We start from the raw sequence: 19,924 nt of genomic DNA on the forward strand, positions 1-19,924 counted from the left end.
GACATGCAAGACCATAGTAATTAAGTGCAAATACCAAGTTCTGTCGCGATTTTAAAGCACAATATCTTATTTTAAAAGTGTGCTATTATATCAAAACTTTTTGCTTCTATATTATTTTGTCATTTATTTTGATTTTATATACTAATTTCCCAATTTATCCTTAAAGTGAAGCATATCCGGATGATGAAGAAGAATAAAAAATCACAGGAGGAAAAGCGTACCCAGAAACTCAAGTTGAGGATGCATTGCCAATAATTTAATCAATTTCATTTGCAATACACTTGAGACTTGCAATAAATCATGATGATCTTAGAAGCTAGAACAAAATAAGACAACTGAAGTGGCATTCGATTATGAATGTACATGGCATGGCATCTGCTTTCAACAAACCTGAGCTGAATTTATGAACCGGATAAAAGAGAATTTCTGTAGAGCACGTTCTCTTGTGAATTTACATGGCATCTGATATTTTCTTGAACATGAGCAGCAACCTACTAGGAATTTACATTTCTCACCCTCAACTCCCCACACAACGTACACATAGGGAAAAAATTAGAAACCACGAAAAAAAATCAATACAAGGTGAAAAAAGATTATGAAGAGACAAAAAAAAAAAAAAAAAAAGGACAATCAAACTTTTCTAGAGCTCTCTCTCTCTGACACCAATCCTCGCTACTTGCTTTTCTAAACTCAATGGAAGGATGGAAGGTTGGAAGCAAAACTAATTAGTGTGGAGATGCCCATCCTTAAAGTAGAGCTCAAAACTGAAAAACAATCTAGGTTCCATCTACAGAGATTGTTTCTGCATGCTAATGAGCCAAATCCTCACTCCCAACACCAACACTTGACTTGTCAATCATACGGACATTGTACTGTTCATATACTCTTGCCCTATTTTCTGCCCACCATTGTTCTGCTTGTTTCTCACTGAACCGCTTTCGACTGCATTTATAAACTTGATCAAAATTTAAAATTGCACCACTGGAACCATTAACCAGATTCATTTCTACAACTCAATTACGATGTCACAAATTACTGGCAACTATATAGTTACAATTTTCAACAAAAAAAAAATGAAGAACCATTTGGATTTGTTTCGTGGCATATGCAAGAAAAAAAATTCAAGGTTTATAGGACCAAAACTTTCTTTGACAAGCTTTCTTTCCATCACAACCTCTATCCTTAACTCAATCTCCGAAAGAGACTGCTTTCAAAGTCGTGTTCAAATCAAAGGCAGAAGCCAGGAATGCAAACACACAAAAACAAGAGCCTGCTTCATGGCAAAGTTAAAAGGTAACAGAGACACATGGGCAATATGCTATTAGAAGCGTGAGCCTGGTAATGCAACCACTGACTATACAATCTAATTGACCAGAGAAATGTGGGTATGATTTGGATAGCCAAACTGGCTTGAAAACAACGCACCTGAAGCGCACTCGCTTAAGATCCTTGATGCCTCCAGGTAGGGAGGTTAGTGTTATATATACACCGGGCTCATCTTGCTCAACACATTCAGCTTCATGATGCAATTCACCATCTTTGTTTCTGCTTCCATTTTTAATTGTTGCTTCCAAGTGGCCTTGATTGTTGAGACCTGCACCTCGGTTACTGGTGGTGCTTGAAACATTAGAAAGCAACTGGCTATGCAATCCATTTGTGTCTGGTTCTTGGCATGTGCTTTGACCATTCAAACAGTCAATAGTAGAAACATCGTTGGAAGTAGGACTGGAGCCAAACGAAGCAAACAAAGGTGATTTGATGCTCCGGGCTGCTCCCACAGGTAGCCTTTCAGCCATGTCTTTTAACTATTAAGTATATGAAAAAAATCAATCATTAGCAAAGGATGCATCATTAACATAGAGTTGCAACTGGGTTGATTAGCAGCTATCCAACTGAGCATTGCTTCTTGGTTGCATGCACACCAGACAATTTTTACATGCTACTTAAGATAAAGCAAAGCACGCAAGTATTTGATTTTCAAATTGATATTTTCAAGACAGAATTTATCTGCATTTTCAGGAGTTCAAAGTTGAGTTCCACGACCTTCTATAAAGAAAGGTTGGATTACTACAACTAGGACGTGAGAAAACCTGATTGCAAAAAGAACACAAAAAAAAAAAAAAAAACAGGGAGAACATAAACCAAGAAAAAGACAATCTAGGTATGTTGAGGCAATCCATAATCAATATTCTAATGAAGATGAAATCAATCTTACTTGAGCAGTAAGTGACTTGATCACTTCTTTTGCTGCTTTGCATTTAGCAGTCTCTTCTCCAGCAATGGCTCTTGCTTCCTTCAGCCGTTTGATTATTCTTTCCAGCTCAGCTTCTTGAAGCTGGGTTTTGTGAGTAAGATTTTCCACCTGAGAGACCAATTTGATAAGGAATAATAATGAACAAGTAAAACAACCAAATCAAGTGAAAACACTGAAATATCAGGGGTTTAGATCTTAGGTTCTCTTAGGCTGAAATGCCAAATAATCATAATTAGATAAATGTTAAAAATTTAACAATTGATAGTATAGTCATGATGGAAAGTCAATCCCTGCCATGCCTATCGCATGAATGACAATAAACTAATATGTGATTACACACTACATTTCCTTTTGAAATCAAATGGTAGTTGGTAGCCAGAAACATGGACTGATCAACATCAGAGACCACTTATAAAGGCAGATAGCTGCAGTAAAATCAATGACACAAGCATTACAGGCTACCTGTTTGTCTTTGATGGCCTTCACCATTGGTAAAGAATATGGCCAAGTTATGAACAGCACAATGGCATGAGGTTGGATGAAGATTTGTGGTTCAGCAGAACAGAGCCAAGCAGAAAATAGATGCAGTAGACAGAGTGTGCTTAACTAGAAAAGTTGTGCCAGTTTGATGATTACATACATCAGCTACTGAGAAATATATAAAACTAAAACATGCAGTGCTTTGTCATTTACAGTATCTCATACATATGGTCAGCACTGGACATAAATAAAAAGGATATATTGAAACCAATTCCCTTTGTCATCTGTCCATTCATGCACTTTCAGAATGCTTTGCCAAAATTGTCAGGGAAAAGAGAAGAAAATAGTCCCAGTAATTGACTAAATTACACAGGTAGGTGACTGTAAGGAAGGAAAATATATACCTGTGCTCTTAATGTAAGAACCTCTTGGCTAAGGCTCTCGTTTGTTCTCTTAGCATCATCCACGACAATTTTTGGTGAGGTAAGTCCACCCAGGGTTGGGGTTGGCGTTGTTGATCGAGGGGGGCTAGGTCGTCTTGATATTGGTGATGTTGCTCGAGAAATAATTCTTGATCCAGGAACAGAAGCAGAAAAAAACTTCTTGGATGAAGCAAACATTGGGTTGAAAGATTTAGAAATGTTAAACGCTCCCCACTGGGAGCCTCCATTTGGAACAGGTGAAACCCTGCTACTATTGAATTCAAGTTTTTTGTTTCTCTTAGACCGGCTTTCTGCTTGCTTCAAGGATTCCATTGATGAAAATCTAGCAAGTTGTGCATGAGATCTGGTGTCCAACTTCTCATCTTTATCAATAAACTCGCTTGGCCCTTGATTGACACTGCCTCTCCTACTCATAGAAGACTGAGAAGAAGCATCAGTCTCCATTGCTTTTCTTAGTTTGTTATAGCAATTATCACAGACACGATAAGCTTTGTTTGGATTTGGTGCCATTGAAGCCTTGAGAGACTTCTTGCTGCTGCATGAATGACAATAAACTAGTCCACAATTATAACAATTATGCCGCTTCCTTTTGAAATTAAGTGGTAGGCGGCAGCCAGAACACATAGACTGATCAACACCAGAAACCCATTTGTGAAGGCAGATAGCTGCAGTGAAATTAGTACCACAAGCAATACTCTTTACTTGTTTGTCTTTTAGGGCTTCCACTAAAGATGGCAAATTTTTATCATCTGTATCCCCATGACCGAGTCTTCCATTTGTTCCCTTGCCCCAGGTGTAAACTTCAGTTTTTGAAGTTAAAACTGCAACATGATAAGCACCACAAGCAATCTCCTCAACAGAACTCCTGGAGAGTTTTCCTTCAACACGAGCTGGGAGCTTTCCATCAGACTGTGGGTTGCCCAACTGACCATAAACAGGACTGCCCATTGTGTACACATGACCAGATGTTGTACGTGCAATTGTCAGACTATGTCCACATGCAACTTGGCAAAAATTGGGTTCATCAAGAGCAGCAACACATGTAGGAACCAACTTTGCTTCCTTGTCACCATGCCCAAGTCGACCTTTATCTCCATCACCCCAGGTAAACAGTTTCCCTGAAGAGCAATTGCTGGAACTTGAATTTCCAACCATGACTTCTACAACTGCAGCAGTATGCCAAACACCACAGGCAGCCTGGACAGTGCGGAGCCCCTTAAGAGATTCCACTTCCCTTGGTAATGAAATGCTTTTTCGATCTCCATGACCCAGAACACCAAATGTGCCATCACCAAAAGTAAACAGTTGCCCAGCAGAGCTCACAACTGCTGTATGCCAGGGTCCACAAGAGATGGATGACACATGTATGCCTTCCAAGGGCCCATTCACTCTTTTTGGGACCCAGTGACTTACTTCATTTCCATGTCCAAGAAGACCAAAATTATATGTTCCATCACCCCATGTGTACAGATCACCAGAAAGTGTTACAGCACATGTATGGTACTCCCCACATGCTACGAATTCAATATTTGTATTACTGAGGGCCTCAATAAGCTGGGGATGCAAAACATCAGAGTCCACACCGTGCCCAAGCCTGCCGCCAGATTCCTCACCCCATGAGAAAATCTCTCCTTGCTTGGTCACTAAGGCTGCATGTTGTCCACCACAGGCAATGTTCTGGACATCAAGTACTACTGCAGATTCCAGGGCTTTAGGCAACAAAGAATCCGTTTTTACACCAAAAAAACTTCCAACTCTATGTGTTCCACCACCTAGTACACCATCCCCCGTCCCTTCACCCCAAATGAAAACATCCCCCATCGCCTCACCATCATCATGACCAGAACCTTGGCTTGATGAGCTAACAGCACTTGATAGGCTAACTCTAAAAGCATCCATTGTCACTGCCTTCATATGACCATGTACACTGTCCGAGCCTCCAGATGATAAAGAATGTACAGAACCACTAGCAGAGTCTGAGGGGAAAAAACCTTTTGGAGGAACAGCATATAATACCACATCTGAAAATGTTTTATCCAAACCATTCTTGGGGGGGCTTTCATATGGACTCTGAATGCGAAGGTGGTCTGCGTCCTGAATTGAAGGTAAAGAAAATCCCTTAAATCATCAACCAATTGAAAGTGGGTGGATAGGGGGAAGACAAAGTAGAGAACTGTACCTTCTGCAAACTGTCAATGCTACCAAATGGAGAACTTAAGGGAGAGCTTCTGCGAGTATAAGTCCTAGGGCTGTTAACCTCAGACAGAATTCCATCGCTCCTTGATTCCGTTCTCGATTTTCGGTGATGACTTCGTGAAATTAATGCTTTTAAACCACTAAACCATACCTCAGCTTCATCTTTATCCTTGCAAATCTGATAAGAAAGAATAGATCATCAGATACTAAGAAGTTTTTTACAACTGTTCCTACCTGGTATGACAGGAAGGTCACGGAAACAATGAAATGGATGAATAGAAATAGAAATTAACTCATAAATAGAAGAAAATTACTACAGCTAACGAACTCTTACCAAATCCAGTGACCTATCATTATATATAAGAGAAAATGACTGATACTCCTTCTCAGGGCGTGGATTATATATAAGAGAAAATGACTGATACTCCTTCTCAGGGCGTGGATACCTTTGAAAGATTGGCTGGAAAAATTGGACTGTAAATCAGAACAAAACAAAATGAAGAATCCTTTGATGGATTCATAATGGGACATGTGAAATTTGCAAACAATCTATTCTGACACAAACAATTGCATGGAAATAAAATTTGAAGAAGGGATTGTCATGATACTGCAACAGATGATCCTAGTTGAAAAGCATCCTGATAGCCGAATGGCTGTGTTGCACCCAGTGGGGAAATAGTTAGCATGGAGAATACTTAATCTGGCCACTAGTTTGGAAAAACAAAGCAAACAGGTTTTCTTCTCTGGGGCAATGGCAAATATCCTGAACCATTAAGTGCATGCCTTAACCTTGGGAAACTAATTTTAGGTAGACAAACTGGAAGTTGGGACCAACTAAAAATCATGCAATATGAGACATTTGGACCAGCACTAGGTAGTGGCCTTTTATGGACAAAATTAATAAACAAAAAAGATTACACTGAATGAGCATTTTTTGATGTGGATTTAAGATGTGAGAGTTTAATATTGGAGAACTATAGCCAGCTCTATGCCAACCTAGATAAGTTGCTGGCATCAAGTAATATTGTATTTGGAAAGTTTCCTTAAACACGCTAATAATGCTCTATTTAAGCCAAAGGGTTTAAAAAGAAGAAAAGAGAGGACGGCAGGGGAAACAACAATAGATTCACAAGTAGCTATAAAACTTATAACAAGCTGTCAGCTTGTAGCTGCAGTCTATTAACAAAGTCAAATTCTAGGTAGAGTAGCTAAGTAAACCACAATAATTTCATCGCAGGAACTTACTGTGCGCTGCCCAGATATGATTCTAGATACATGGCTTAGTCTGAGATGTTTCTCCTCTTTCCCAGAGAACCATATTAAAACAGATTCATCCTGAAAACAATGCAAATTCAGCCATTTAGAATTTCTAGTAAGAAGAATATAATTCAAAAATAAGATTACAATGACTGATATGCAGTAAACATGCTTGGTGCAACGTAAATGAAAAACAAACAAAGAAAGAAAAGATTCAATTGTTGAAGACAAAGATGTACCAACACTTTACAAGAAAACCTAATCCCCTACCCAACTGGACCAATATCATAATAAATTAACTTATACTTATATAACATATATCATTGCATGAACAAAATCCGTGGTACTTACACTTGTTGTCATAAGAGCAAAAGTTGGATGGGAGAAGTGCATGTGTAAGTTGACCCCGTTCAATATGAGCACAAAACTAACAGACAAATATCAGTAAAACCAGGACCAAACTTACATTGGAGAGACGAAATGGACAGAACTTTGGCTTTCCCCTTCTTCCATACTTGAGCAGGCAAGCCCCTTTCTTTAAAGCTGTGATGGCCTGCTGTAAAGATCATTTAAGAACTTAAGCACATTCAGCACGTTCGCTGCTAGCATATTCTTATGCATAATAATACTAGCAGAACGCTAAATGAAAGTGAAATGGTAAAGGTCATATTCAAATGGCCAAGAAAATTCAAAGAGATTTGTACAGATTTCAATGAGGTTGGTGGAGAGAAGAGAAAATGAACTGAAAGTCTGACAAAAATGCACTTCACAATCCTTTCAGGTGGGTGGGGGGGGGCGCAGACTAAAAGCACAGCAAACAATCTGGCAAGATCTCAAATCTAAGTCTTAGTGTAAAAACTCATTTTGCAAGAGATCCTATCTAACTAGTGTGCCTTCTCAATCACTATAAAAACACCACCAGACGTTCAGGATATGAGTATTTTTATTGCCTTTACTGCCTTAATAAAGATGATTAACATATTGACCCCCAACCTGGATTACTCTCCTTTAAGATATATTTCCATTTCACATTTAGCTTGATCAAATCTATCATTCCAGAAACAGAAGTTACAAAGGGACCAAGGATTCGACTGTAGACAGAAAATTCAATATTTTCCCTTCAATGTTGACAAGTCATATCTTCTGATAAATGCCCTCATAATTTACTTTGATTTTTTCCTATTTCCAACACCCATACATTTCTTAAATTCCTACTCACTACCACCGATACCTTGCACCGTCTTCTTTCATTCAAGTGGAAATCTAGAGTGACAACAACTATCCAGAGAACAGTTGTTTAACCATCCAGATTCTAAACTATCTCCTCAGCACTAACAAAGCCATTTAGAATCAAATAATAAAGCAGACAATCCTTATCTAACCATGACCCAGAAATTGTCAACACCCAACCTCCCATAACAACCACATAGAATCAGCATTTCATTTAATCCCGCGAGAAAATCTGTCAAACAATAAATTTTCATAAATTTTCCCAAGTCATCTAAATTAATTGAATTAAACTATAACATTAAAAAAAAAGTGAAAAAATTTAACACAAAAAAGAAAAGAAAAGAAAAATACCTGCTCGATGTCTCTTTCAACAGGTCCAGTTCTGCTAAGATCCGAAGCCATTCTATCACTCCTTAACATTAAATCCCCAACAGTAAAAATAATCCAAAAATAAAATTAAAAAAGAAAGAAAGAAAGAATCTACTCTTTCAGATTAACCATTCTCGAAAAAACCAAACCCTTCCATCCAATTCAATTCAAAACCCTAAGAACAGCAGAAATCCATACTCTCAGCCAGCTCTGCTCGACCATCAAGATCACTCACTCGGCTTCAAAACTCATGAAACTTGTCACTTCAGAGTAACTTCAATTTGAAGTTAATAGTAGCAATAATGAAGTGAATACTTAAACAGAACTTATAAAAAATAGGAGGAAAAAAAATACCGAAGTCCGGTGATTTTGGAGCTGGAAAATAAAATCAAGTATCTGTTTGGAGAGAGGGAGAGTTTGGGAAAACAATATATATTGTTTGATCTGATTATTGAAGTTTCTTTCTGTAGGCAAAAGAGAGCGATAAACCAGAGCTCCCAGCTTCCTTTTCTTTTTCTTTTTCTCTAAGAGTGGAGCGGTGTTTTTCTTTTCATTTTATGGAGCTCAAGAAGAGAGAGTAGAGAGAATAAAGAAATGGCAAGAAGAGAAGAAAAGGAGTGGGGTAGGATAATTCTTTTCTATGCTGTTATACGCCCTCAAATTTAATTTGACAGTTGTTTTAGTTTTATTTTGCTAATTGCTGGTAGTTATTATATTGATTAATTGCTTCTTTTTTTTTTCTTTTTTTTTCTGTTTGGTGGCTGAGAAAGTGAAAACTCATTCTGTTGACTAAAAAGGAGAAAGCAGAATTCTTACTGTAGCGTTTCTTTACTCCTGTTATTCTTGAGATAGCATGCAAGTGATCGATCTAGATCTATCCAAACAAGGGCGGGTATTTCTATATCTTAATGGGCAACGGAGGTGGAGAAAAAAAATAATATTAGCAGTGAGTTCTTTTATAAAAACAATTATTAAAATAATATTTTTTTATTTTTTTAAATTTATTTTTAATATCAATATATCAAAATAATATAAAAATATTGAAACTTTCTCTCAAACAACTACTACATTGTGATGAATAAAAATACAGTGAATATATATTTTTTTAGGTTCAAAAAGTTTTTGAGAATTTTTTATTTTTTTATTTTAAATTAAATTTTTATGATTTTGAATTGTTTTTTATAAACATTAATAATACAAGATCTAAAAAGAAAGATTATTTCTTATTGGTTTGCAAGCAAATCAATAACAAATACTTTTTTTTTGTTTGCAAAATCAATATTAGGAATATTTCTTATTTTTTATTTTATAGGACTAATTATTTTGAATAATCTATTTTATATTTGACGGCTGAAGAGTATTTGAAAACACCATTATTATTATTATTATTATTATTATTATTATTATGTTTAATTAGAAATTGAAAATATATCTTATTATCGAGTCATTATATATTAGCTAGATGGAGAACCATTCAATCAGTGGTCTAAAAAATGTTGTTGTCTAGCCCAATTCTCCGATGAAGGAAGGGTAAAACCAAATTCACGGAGGTGAAGGTGCATCCTCCGCTTCAGTAAAATTCCGTTCCCGTCCCCGTGGTCTGTTTCTCGGGTGGAGGAAGGGTGGTCTTTGCGAACTGAAATTCTTTTTTTCTTTTTTCTATTTTCCAGTCAGAGTCTGTTTCTGTTTGTTTTCAAATCAAAGTGGAAGAGACTGAAAATTAAGACTTGAATAAGCAATTTTTATCTCTAGCCATTGACTTGAAAACCAAACAATTAGATGAACCCAGAGACCAAAGCACGTGGCATTAATCCACTGCTTGAATGGACGTAAAACCTTCTTCTTCTTCTTCTTTCCTTCGCTACGTGAAAAATCCATGGACCTCAATCACAGATGACTGAAAAGGGTATTCTTGCCGCCAGCGTCTTAAAATTTACGATTTAGGTTAATCAGGCACATCAAGCATAGATTTCAGCAACAATCTGACTATGTACACACCAAATTCCTAGTACAGAGCCAAGCGTTCTGACATTATTCCGAAAGGTAACAATTCAACTTGGATTTTGACATTAAAAAAATTGATAACAGATTAATCATATAAAAAATTTAATAATAATTAACTATAAAAATCCAGCTGATAATATTATACTTGGAAGGTGAAGAAAAAAAAATTCATCAAAGACTCCTTGTTGTTCCTCCCCGTACATCGCTCCACCACAAAAAAAAATTATCAAGATGTTTCATGCGTCACTAGAAAAGGCTACATGAAGGCAACAAAAAAAAAATCACACATGCTATTAGAGCAATGATCCAAAAGGCAAATCAAACAAGACATCATGAAAATAAGCATCTTGTCTATATTCAATCAATTAATTTTATTTAATTTAACAAAAAAACAACAAATAAAAAACTTGAGATAAACCAATTAAACCAAAAAAATGATATAACAAGGGATGTAAAAAGCATATAAAAAAGTATTAGGGTTCAATCTCTAATTAAATAAATGCTTGAGGATGTAATTGAAAGAACATGAGCTTAAAAATAAAAGATACAAAGACCCAAGCAAACTTGGGCGAATCTCCTAGAGCTAGGTAAATCTTCCAAGCTTACAAACCATGAAATTATAGACCTGAACTTAATGAAGAAGTTAAATTCTAAACCAATTTAATATTGAAAGATGAAATCGAAAAAAAATTAATTTAAAAAATTGTAAAAACAAAAGAAAAATAGCAATAAAAAAAATAAAAAAAATTTTGATAGGAAAAAAACATGAAGAATGATGAAATCTATACAAAAATCAATCTTAGAAATTATCTTAAATCAGACAAATGAAATTAAAAAAATAGGGACAAGATATGAACAACAAAAAAAATGAACAGGAATGAAAATGAAAAGGAATTTCAATGTTATAAGCTATTTGAAATAAGAAAAAATAAAAAAAAAATCCAAAGAAAAAAAAACAAAGTTCTGGGGATAATTTGTAAAACTAAAGGGTAAGGCACAAAAATTAATGGAAGAGATAGAGGAAAGAAAAAGAAAAAAAAAGGTTATCAACACTACACTAGAGCTTTATTTATGACACGCACCACACAAGATTGAATGGGAGGTTAAGAAGAATCAAATCACCTAAGAACCCTATCTTTCACCATTGGAGTCGACCATACTTGTCATTTGGAGATGACTAAGAGACTGACACATGCATTAAACGTGTTAACTATTTTATTAAATATTTTATATATGTTAAACTACTGAATTGTCCCTAACCCAAATTGATAATAACATAAAAATCAATTGTGCAATTACAAAATTACACTCATCCCCGAGGCTTGTAACTTTTAATTATAAGAGCAATTAGATATTTTTATTATACATTTAATCATAAAAAGACAATAAAAACCCCTAATAGTTGATTACTGTTTTTTTTATCCAAAGGCAAACATGTTATTTTGTACATTGAAAAGGAAAATGACAAAAAAATATCTTTCATGTTAGCTTACCATTTCTTACTTTTAAGGTTATTGTTGTAATATTACTATGCATAAAAGATGAGAAAGTCCTGAATCATATATTATCAACTTTAAAATGCCTAAATGGACTTGTACGAAGACTTTTTTTTTAATATTTTATATATGATTAACATTAGCATATGAGTTTTTCTTTTTTGTTAAGAGCAAAATAATAAAATCACTATTCTTATTCATAATATATTTTATTAAGAGTTATAGTGTTTTTATTATAATTATAAAACTCAACCCGATGATTGACTCGACAAAATGACCTGGTCATGGGTCAGATAGATCAACTCGGGTTAAGAATCAAGGCACACATTAATATGAGTGTTTTGACATAAAATTTAGCTAGCATGGAAGAAAATATTCCATTAACATATATGCTACCATAACTAATTAGCATCAACAAATTAGAAGGTGCATTTGTCTTCAAATAACAAACCTTTAACATGATTGTCTTAAAATAAATAAAATATTAAAGATAATTTTATTAAAATAACAAGTTGTTTTAGAAATAAATAATTTATCATAACAGATATAAGCAACATTCAAACTCCAATTTGCATTAGAATCCATAAATTAGCATCCTCAACTGTATAAAGAAAACAATATATTTTAGAACATGTTAAACACTTAACACTAGTAGAATTAAAAAAACAAATAACTTTTGAAGAATTAAAGAAAAGAAAATGCTTTTGTGTCAATCTCAAATTATAGTGGACGTAAACTAGATCACTAAGTCGGTGATGCTCCCATCGATTTCTCTTCTTAGAATGGATGTGCTAAAAATACTCTAATTTCTTTCGCATCAACCATTCCCGAATAAATTCCATGACTTCGAGCTGCATGATCTTAGAATCAACTGTGCTCTGATACCAATTGTCACAAGGTTAAATTTTTTGCCCCAAAATTCAGCCCTATACGACAATCTAGTCCCAACTAATTAAGCTTTGCCTCTCATTTTCACTCGTGTTTGACTACAACTATGTGTTTCGCTTATCTAAAGAGGTTCCCGCAATCACCTTGTCGTAAGTAATAACATACACAAGTAAATGAACTCAAAGCACACTGAGAATACAAGAAGATCTTTCAACCTTTATTAATCCCGTCAACAAAGGATTACACAATATAAGTGTGTGTGATATGAATAATGATTGCATGCTACACAGCCAAGGCTTTACAACTATAAACAAAGATATATGAATTATAAGGCACAACCATGATCCCTATTTTTCTAGATATAGTGGGGCACTTTCTCCCCCATGTTTTCCATGAACTTAGTGGCCTATTTTCCAACAATAGTGAGTAGTTTATCCCTAATGATCCCATAAACTTAGTAGCTTCTAAAGCGACCCAGTTCTACCCCCATCTTCTGCCCCATGTTCTCATGATCTAGATGTCCATAACTGCCACCACTAACCCACGATCTGCATGTCCACCTAGTAATCCCAACTGTTAATTTCTGTTGTGTATGCTGCTAGCTTATAAGGTCTATAATCCAAGCCCCACGTTCATGCTAAGTTATGAGCTCAATGACTCGCACAAACCATTGCACGCTACTTGTCAAATTCACTACTACCTATGCAAGGCTACCACTATCTATTGCTGCTGAATTATAGGCAGTGTGTATTCATTGGTGCGTTCTCGCGCCTAGAGCTCTAACAAACCACCTTCATAAGAAGAGTCCAATGTCCTTGTCTGAATAGACGTGAGGTAGTCGTACACCTGATCTTTGAATTGCCATAAATATGTGCACTTCTCCCACAAAACCTCCATGTTTCTTTTATTTTACTAAAAACTCAATTCGTCGATTCTTCTTATGTTGGCTGGTTCGATGATGATTCATGATCTTGACGATACCATCGTCAAATTATTTGTGAATCGTAGAATGAGCTCTTTACGATGTATTTTGTTTTGGATCCTCTTGGTCTTCATGAAAAGATGTCAAATAACTTATGTGAAATGTAGGATGAAGCTTTAGTTATTCGGGCAGCTTCAACCTATAGGCAACAACCCCCATCTTTTCCATGATTTCAAAAGGTCTATCGTACCTTGGCACCAACCCTCAATGTTTTATCTTCCCCGTAATTTTCTTCCAGATTTGTGAAGTTAACTTGAGCAATACCTTGCCGCCCTCACGAAATTCCAGCAGTCTTTATTTTTTATTGGTGTATTTCAGCATCCTTTTCCTAGCCTTACGCAAGTTATCTTGGGCTTGTTCAAATAACTCTTGTTGCTATATTGCGAACCTATACGTCGCTGGACTTTTCCCACTAGATTTTTGCACTGTAATTTCGACAGGAGTTTGAGGTTGTGCTCCCAAAACCAACTTAAACGAGCTTGCTTCTGTTGCCAAGGATGTTTGAAGATTATAGCAAAATTACATACTATCCTGCAAATCCAACCAGTTTTGTTGCATCGTTGTCACGTAATGTCTCAAATATTCATTTAACAGAGCTGTAATATCCCACATTGGCGGGTGAAGATATGGTAGTTGGCCCTACTAGTAGTGCTGGTTACTAACTTGTCAAACGTGTTTTGGGGCCATGCATGGTCACCAAGAACAAATCCATGAGGGTGGTAAAGCCCAAAGCGGACAATATCTGGCAGGTTGGGTCGAACTGTGACATTTGGTATCAGAGCTGACCTTACTGGTTGTCCGATTGTGCTGACGAGGTCGTCGGGCTCCTTAAAAGGGATGGATTGTAATATCTCACATCGACGGGTGAGGATATAGTAGTTGGCCTTATTAGGAGTATTGGTTGCTAACTTGTCAGACGCGTTTAGGGTCATGCGTGGTCACCAAGAATAAATGTATAAAGGCGGTAAAGCCTAAAGAAGATAATATCTAGCAGATTGGGTCAAGCTGTGACAAGAACATTTATCCTTTCTATCTACCTATCGATTTACGAATGATTGGTAGTGGAAAACTTCAGCTTTGTCCATATCATGTTGAGCAATGTTGTCTAGAATCTGCTCGTGAATCGCACATTGTGATCACTTATGATGTCAAAAGGTACTCCAAAATATTTCACCACGTTTCGGTAAAATAACTCAGCGGCCACTTCAGCTGCACACACCATCGGGGCAGCTACAAACATCGCATAATTGGTGAATCTGTCTACGACAACCATGATAGTGTTCATGTCATCCACTTTTGAAAACCCAATAATGAATTCCATCGAAATTGACACTCAGGGCTTGTCTGGAATCGACAGTGGCTATAATAAGCCTGTCTCTTGCTGCCGCAGGGTCTTGTCTTGCTGGCACACTAAACAAGTCTTAATGTAAAATTCTACGTCATCCTCCATCTTCGACCAATAATAAGTCTGCGATAAAAGAGCAAGCATCTTTTCTCTACCTGGATGTCTAGTCTACTACAGATCATGAGTCTTCGTCATTAAATATTCCTGCAACTCTCTCTTTGGCACGAAGATCCGACCTTTTTTTGCATATAGTAGGTCTTATTCTAACCAATACCTCTATATTATCCCTTCTCGTACAGGATCATCCAGCTTCTTGTACGCTATATCTTCCTCAGCAATTTGACAAAGTCGACCTAGCATGTCCGACTCCACCTGAACAATAGCAAGAATAGTAGCAATTACCTCACGTCTGTTGAGTGCATCCACAACCTGATTATGTCTCCTCGATTTGTGCTCTCATACAAAGTCATTCTCGGCCAAGAATTCTTGCCACCAAGCTTGCCGCTGTGACAATTACTTCTGTGTCCTGAAGAATGTGTTAGTAATATTATCGATCTTAACAATGAATCTTGGTCTCAACATGTATACTCTCCATATCCCAAGGCAGTGCACCATTGCCATCATTTCCTTATTGTGGATCAAGTATTTTTGTTCAGCGTCATTTAACTTCTGACTCTCGAAAGCAATTGGATATACCTTTTATACTAGCACTCCCTCAATGACACTATCCTAAGCATTAGTATGCACTTCGAATGGCTTCTCAAAATTAGGCAGTCCCAAAACTAAAGTTGATACTACAACTGTCTTCAGCTTCTCAAAAGCTTATTGGCTATCAACTGACCATTCCTATCTCTGATTCTTCTTTAGAAGATCTGACAGAGGAGTTGTTTTCTTGCTATAACCCTCAATGAATTATCTGCAATAGTTTACAAGCCCAAAAAAATCTCAACTCCGAGACTATCTTCAGTGCTGACCATTCAACGATGGCTTGAATTTTTCATGGATCCATCTTCACCTATCCCTCCCCAATTAAGCCACCTAAGAACATAATCTCAATTTTTGCAAACTCATATTTTTCTCTCTTTATATACAATTCATATTCCCTCAATCTACTTAGAACTTTAGAAAGATGAAGTATATGATCTTTTTTTCCTCTACTATAGATTACAATGTCATCTAAGTAGACTACAACAAAGTTGTCTAAGAAATCATATAAAACATCATTCATGAGATTACAAAATGTTGCTGGAGCATTTGTTAGATCGAATGGCATAACTAGAAACTAGTATAAGGCATACCTGATCACATAAGTAGTCTTATGTTCATCACCCTCAGCAATCCAAACTTGCTAATATCCCAATCGCAAGTTCTATTTTGTAAAGATAAAGGCTCCATACAATTTGTCCATCAAATCCTGAATTAAAGGAACTGGATATTTATTTTTGATGATTACCTTGTTAAATGTTCAGTAGTCCACACACATGCGAAGACTTACATCTGTTTTTTTTTTTTAAATAAGACCAGAGCACTATATAGAGCCTTAGAATGACGGATAAACCCCATGTCAATCAGTTCTCCCAATTGCTTCCTCAATTCTGCCAATTTTATTGGCAACATTCAGTAAAGGGTTTGAGATGGTGGTTTTATTCCCGGCACCAACTCAATCCGTTGGTCTATAGCCCGTTTAGGTGGGAGTTTCTTTGGTAGCTAAGATGACATCACATCCTTAAATTGCTTCAGCACACTAGCGATTTTTTTTGGCACCTCCTCATAGTAGTTCGCTTTCTCATCCACTACCATTGTAAGAAACATCTCTCCACTTTTTCGTAATGCTTTATCAATAGCAATGGTTGAGATCAAGCTTTTTCCACTCCTAATGACATTCATTGTTGCGACATTACAACATAGGACAAAACATGGGCATCCCTCATTTGCAATCATGACTTCATTGAGATACGATGTCAAAACAATCTTAGCTTTTCTCAAGAAATCAAGACAAAAAATAATATCATAGTCATCAAGATTTACAACTAACACATCCTGCTTACCTCTCCACTGATCCAGCATTATTGGCACATCATAAGACATTCCTGTAATTCTTTGTTATCACTCAGCTACAAGCCAAGTTCCTTCACTAATTGATCAGTCACAAATGTGTGAGTTACACCTAAATCCAGCATAGCGCTTATGTCTTTGTCATTTGTCCCAATCTTCACATACATCAGATTGTTTGCAGACCCTGATTTCCTTTTTCACAACTCATCAATCCTTGTCAAGTCCTGATCAACAAGGCTGGTTTCGGCAACTGCATTCCCTGATTCAGCTACCAAGCAATTTAACACATGCATAGGATTGACGTGCGTAACTACCCCTTTATCCTCATCGCTATCTCCAACCTGAATAGCCTTCAACTTTTCCCTCTTCAGGCATTCCCTCGCAAAATAAGGATCATCACAAATGAAGCAAGTAAAGTTCAGTTTAGTACTTTTACCTTGTGTGTCCATTAACTTAGCCTTGCCCTTATCCGCGATAGATTTTAATGTCACCCCACCAAACTTCTTCTTCTTCTTCTTCTTCTTTTCCTCCTTGTCTTTTGCCCTAGACTTGAAGAAGGCTGATGTATAACCCTTTCTAGTAGTTGATTTAAAATCAACTAAACTATCTGCAACAACAATAGTGGAAGACAAATCTTTTATGTTTTGTTGTCTTAGTTTCGCTTGCGCCCAAGGTTGGAGTCCAGACATGAAATTGAATAACCTGTCTTCCTCGAACATATTCTCGACGTCGAGAATCAAAGAACTAAAAGATTTAACATACTCACGAACTGACCATTCATGTTAAAGCTTTTTCAATTCCTCCCGCGCAATCCAGGATGTGTTGTTTGGAAGGAACTGCTCTTTCATCTCCTGCTTGAGACGATCCCATGTCTCAATCTTTGGACATTCAGCACTTAAGTCCTTTTTGGTTCTTGTCCTCCACCAAAGCTTAGTATCACCCGTGAGATACATCACAGTGAGATCTACTTGTTTAGCAATGTCGATCTTTGCAACACTAAAGTACTGCTCCATGTCCCACAGGAAATTCTCAAGTTCCTTGGAACTTCTTGCCATATCGAAAGACTTCGATTCAGGAACTTTAGGCTTAGATGTACTTACCCCAATACAAGTGTTTGTTACTGCCCATTTCAAAATGGCAATGGTCTCTTCAGCAGCTTCCAATCGCTCACTCAATTCTACCAGAAGAGAAATGTACAAACTCTCAGCCCTTTCAACGTTTTCCATAGTTTCCTTAAACCGATCAATGATATAGTGTTCTTCACCTTTTTCCTTAAGACTTATATAGTCTTGATGAACTTAGTGGCCTATTTTTCAGTAAGTAGTAGGCAGTTTCTCCCTCATGATCCCATAATCTTAGTAGCGTGTAGAGTAACCCAGTTCTGCCTCTATGTTCTTATGATCTGGATGTCCATAACTGCCACTACTAACCCATAATCTGCATGTCTACCTGGCAGTCCCAATCGCTAGTTTTTGCTATGTCTGCTACTAGCTTAGAAGGTCCATGATCCAAGCCCCGCGTCCATGCTAAGTTAAGAGTTCAATGACTCGCACCAACCATTACACGCTGCTGGTCAAATTTATCGCTACCTATGTAACGTTGTCGTTATTCATCGCTATTGAATTCTAGATAGTGTGTATTTATTGGCGTGATTTCACGCCTAGAGCTCTAATCTACTTATTGGGAGCAACACAACTTCGGCATGTGGGTGCACTTTTGAGAAAAGTAGCAATAGCCACACAATTCAGAGATTCTGGTCTACTTTTTTTCTCTTCTTCCTCATGTTGGTCCTACCTTAGTGGGAAGTGATGTGCTTATCAGCACAAGCCCAGCAATGACTATCACATAAAAACTCCAAAAGGCAAAGGCCCAGCCTCATTCATTGCTCCAATAGTGCCTGTCAAACCTCAAATCGAGGGGTACCCTTCATATGACTTCATTTACACATCCAAACTCAAGCCAACTTTTAAAAGCTAATGTGTCAACGTACAACGTCAATTTTAGAGAGACAGCCCTACTTCTCCGAATTAAAATCCACATTTTCCACTTTACGTATACACATTGCCTGGCCCTTATGGCTTTCTTCTGTGAACGAGAATGAATCATTCAAAATTATTGAATGTACATGCCCAACAGGTCCAGAGAGGCGGGCACACGCAAGATGCAAAATCTTTACAAGGAACCGTGTGGTAAGCTTTCATCGATTAGGTTCATGTTTTAGGCCAACTAGAATTAAACCCCACTGCAAGGATTTACCTTTTAGAGGGATTCTACCATTAGTCAGGTAAACCATCTCTAACATTTTATCATGTGTTAACTAATAATGACATGATCGTGCGAGGACTAGAGAATCAGTCTCAAGCAACGTACCTAACTGGAAAAGACATTGAAGTTTCCCGTATAAAACCAGCTTGGTATCAATAAAATGGAAACCTCAGCATTAAAAGTTGGACGCAGTATAGAATTGTGATGCTAGAATTTCCATTTCTTGACTTGAAGTTGGTGTAATCTTTTCCCAACCTCCATAGACTATCCGGGAAAGCAATTAAAGTCACAATTAGGACACCATTTTCGGTGGGTTAACACTATAACCAGTTAATCACTCCCATTTTAACATGACCGAACTCTGTAAGCAAGCCCTGCCTTAATTGCTAATATAATCGTAGCACCATTGGTAAGGACAGGAATTAATCGATAGCGGTTCTTGGCTTAAAGTTTTGAATCACGTTACTGCATCAAGAAACACTTGCATGTCAATGAAGAGGAAAGATCCTGGGGGCTTGACTTTCATGCTCCCATAAATCAATGCACCATTCACTAGGTTTCAAGATGTGAGTTTTGAGTCATGTTTTTTTGGACAAGATCCACCACGCATTTCGTTTCCTCCTCAAAATCATGGATCCGTTTCGTCTTGACGGTGTCAAA

General features: G+C 36.9%; 1 protein-coding gene across 3 annotated transcripts; it reads right to left on the minus strand.

Moving 5' to 3' along the window:
* Positions 1-327: 327 nt before the first annotated feature.
* LOC133702348 (PH, RCC1 and FYVE domains-containing protein 1-like) lies at positions 328-9,075 on the minus strand. Of its 3 annotated transcripts, XM_062126699.1 has the most exons (10): positions 8,212-9,074; positions 8,041-8,092; positions 7,097-7,186; positions 6,619-6,708; positions 5,708-5,833; positions 5,357-5,551; positions 3,139-5,271; positions 2,216-2,362; positions 1,426-1,805; positions 328-942 (listed from the first exon to the last, which is right to left on the minus strand). In XM_062126699.1, exons 2-10 carry the CDS (start codon positions 8,056-8,058, stop codon positions 810-812), a joined length of 3,312 nt encoding a protein of 1,103 aa, XP_061982683.1. In that variant the 5' UTR covers positions 8,059-8,092; positions 8,212-9,074; the 3' UTR covers positions 328-809. The 3 variants fall into 3 exon arrangements, with proteins under 3 accessions (XP_061982683.1, XP_061982675.1, XP_061982666.1); XM_062126691.1 differs by lacking the exon at positions 8,041-8,092 and having other exon boundaries at positions 7,097-7,183; positions 8,212-9,075; XM_062126682.1 differs by lacking the exon at positions 8,041-8,092.
* Positions 9,076-19,924: the final 10,849 nt, after the last annotated feature.

Source organism: Populus nigra, chromosome 1 (genome assembly GCF_951802175.1).
Source record: "Populus nigra chromosome 1, ddPopNigr1.1, whole genome shotgun sequence".
Taxonomy (NCBI): domain Eukaryota; kingdom Viridiplantae; phylum Streptophyta; class Magnoliopsida; order Malpighiales; family Salicaceae; genus Populus; species Populus nigra.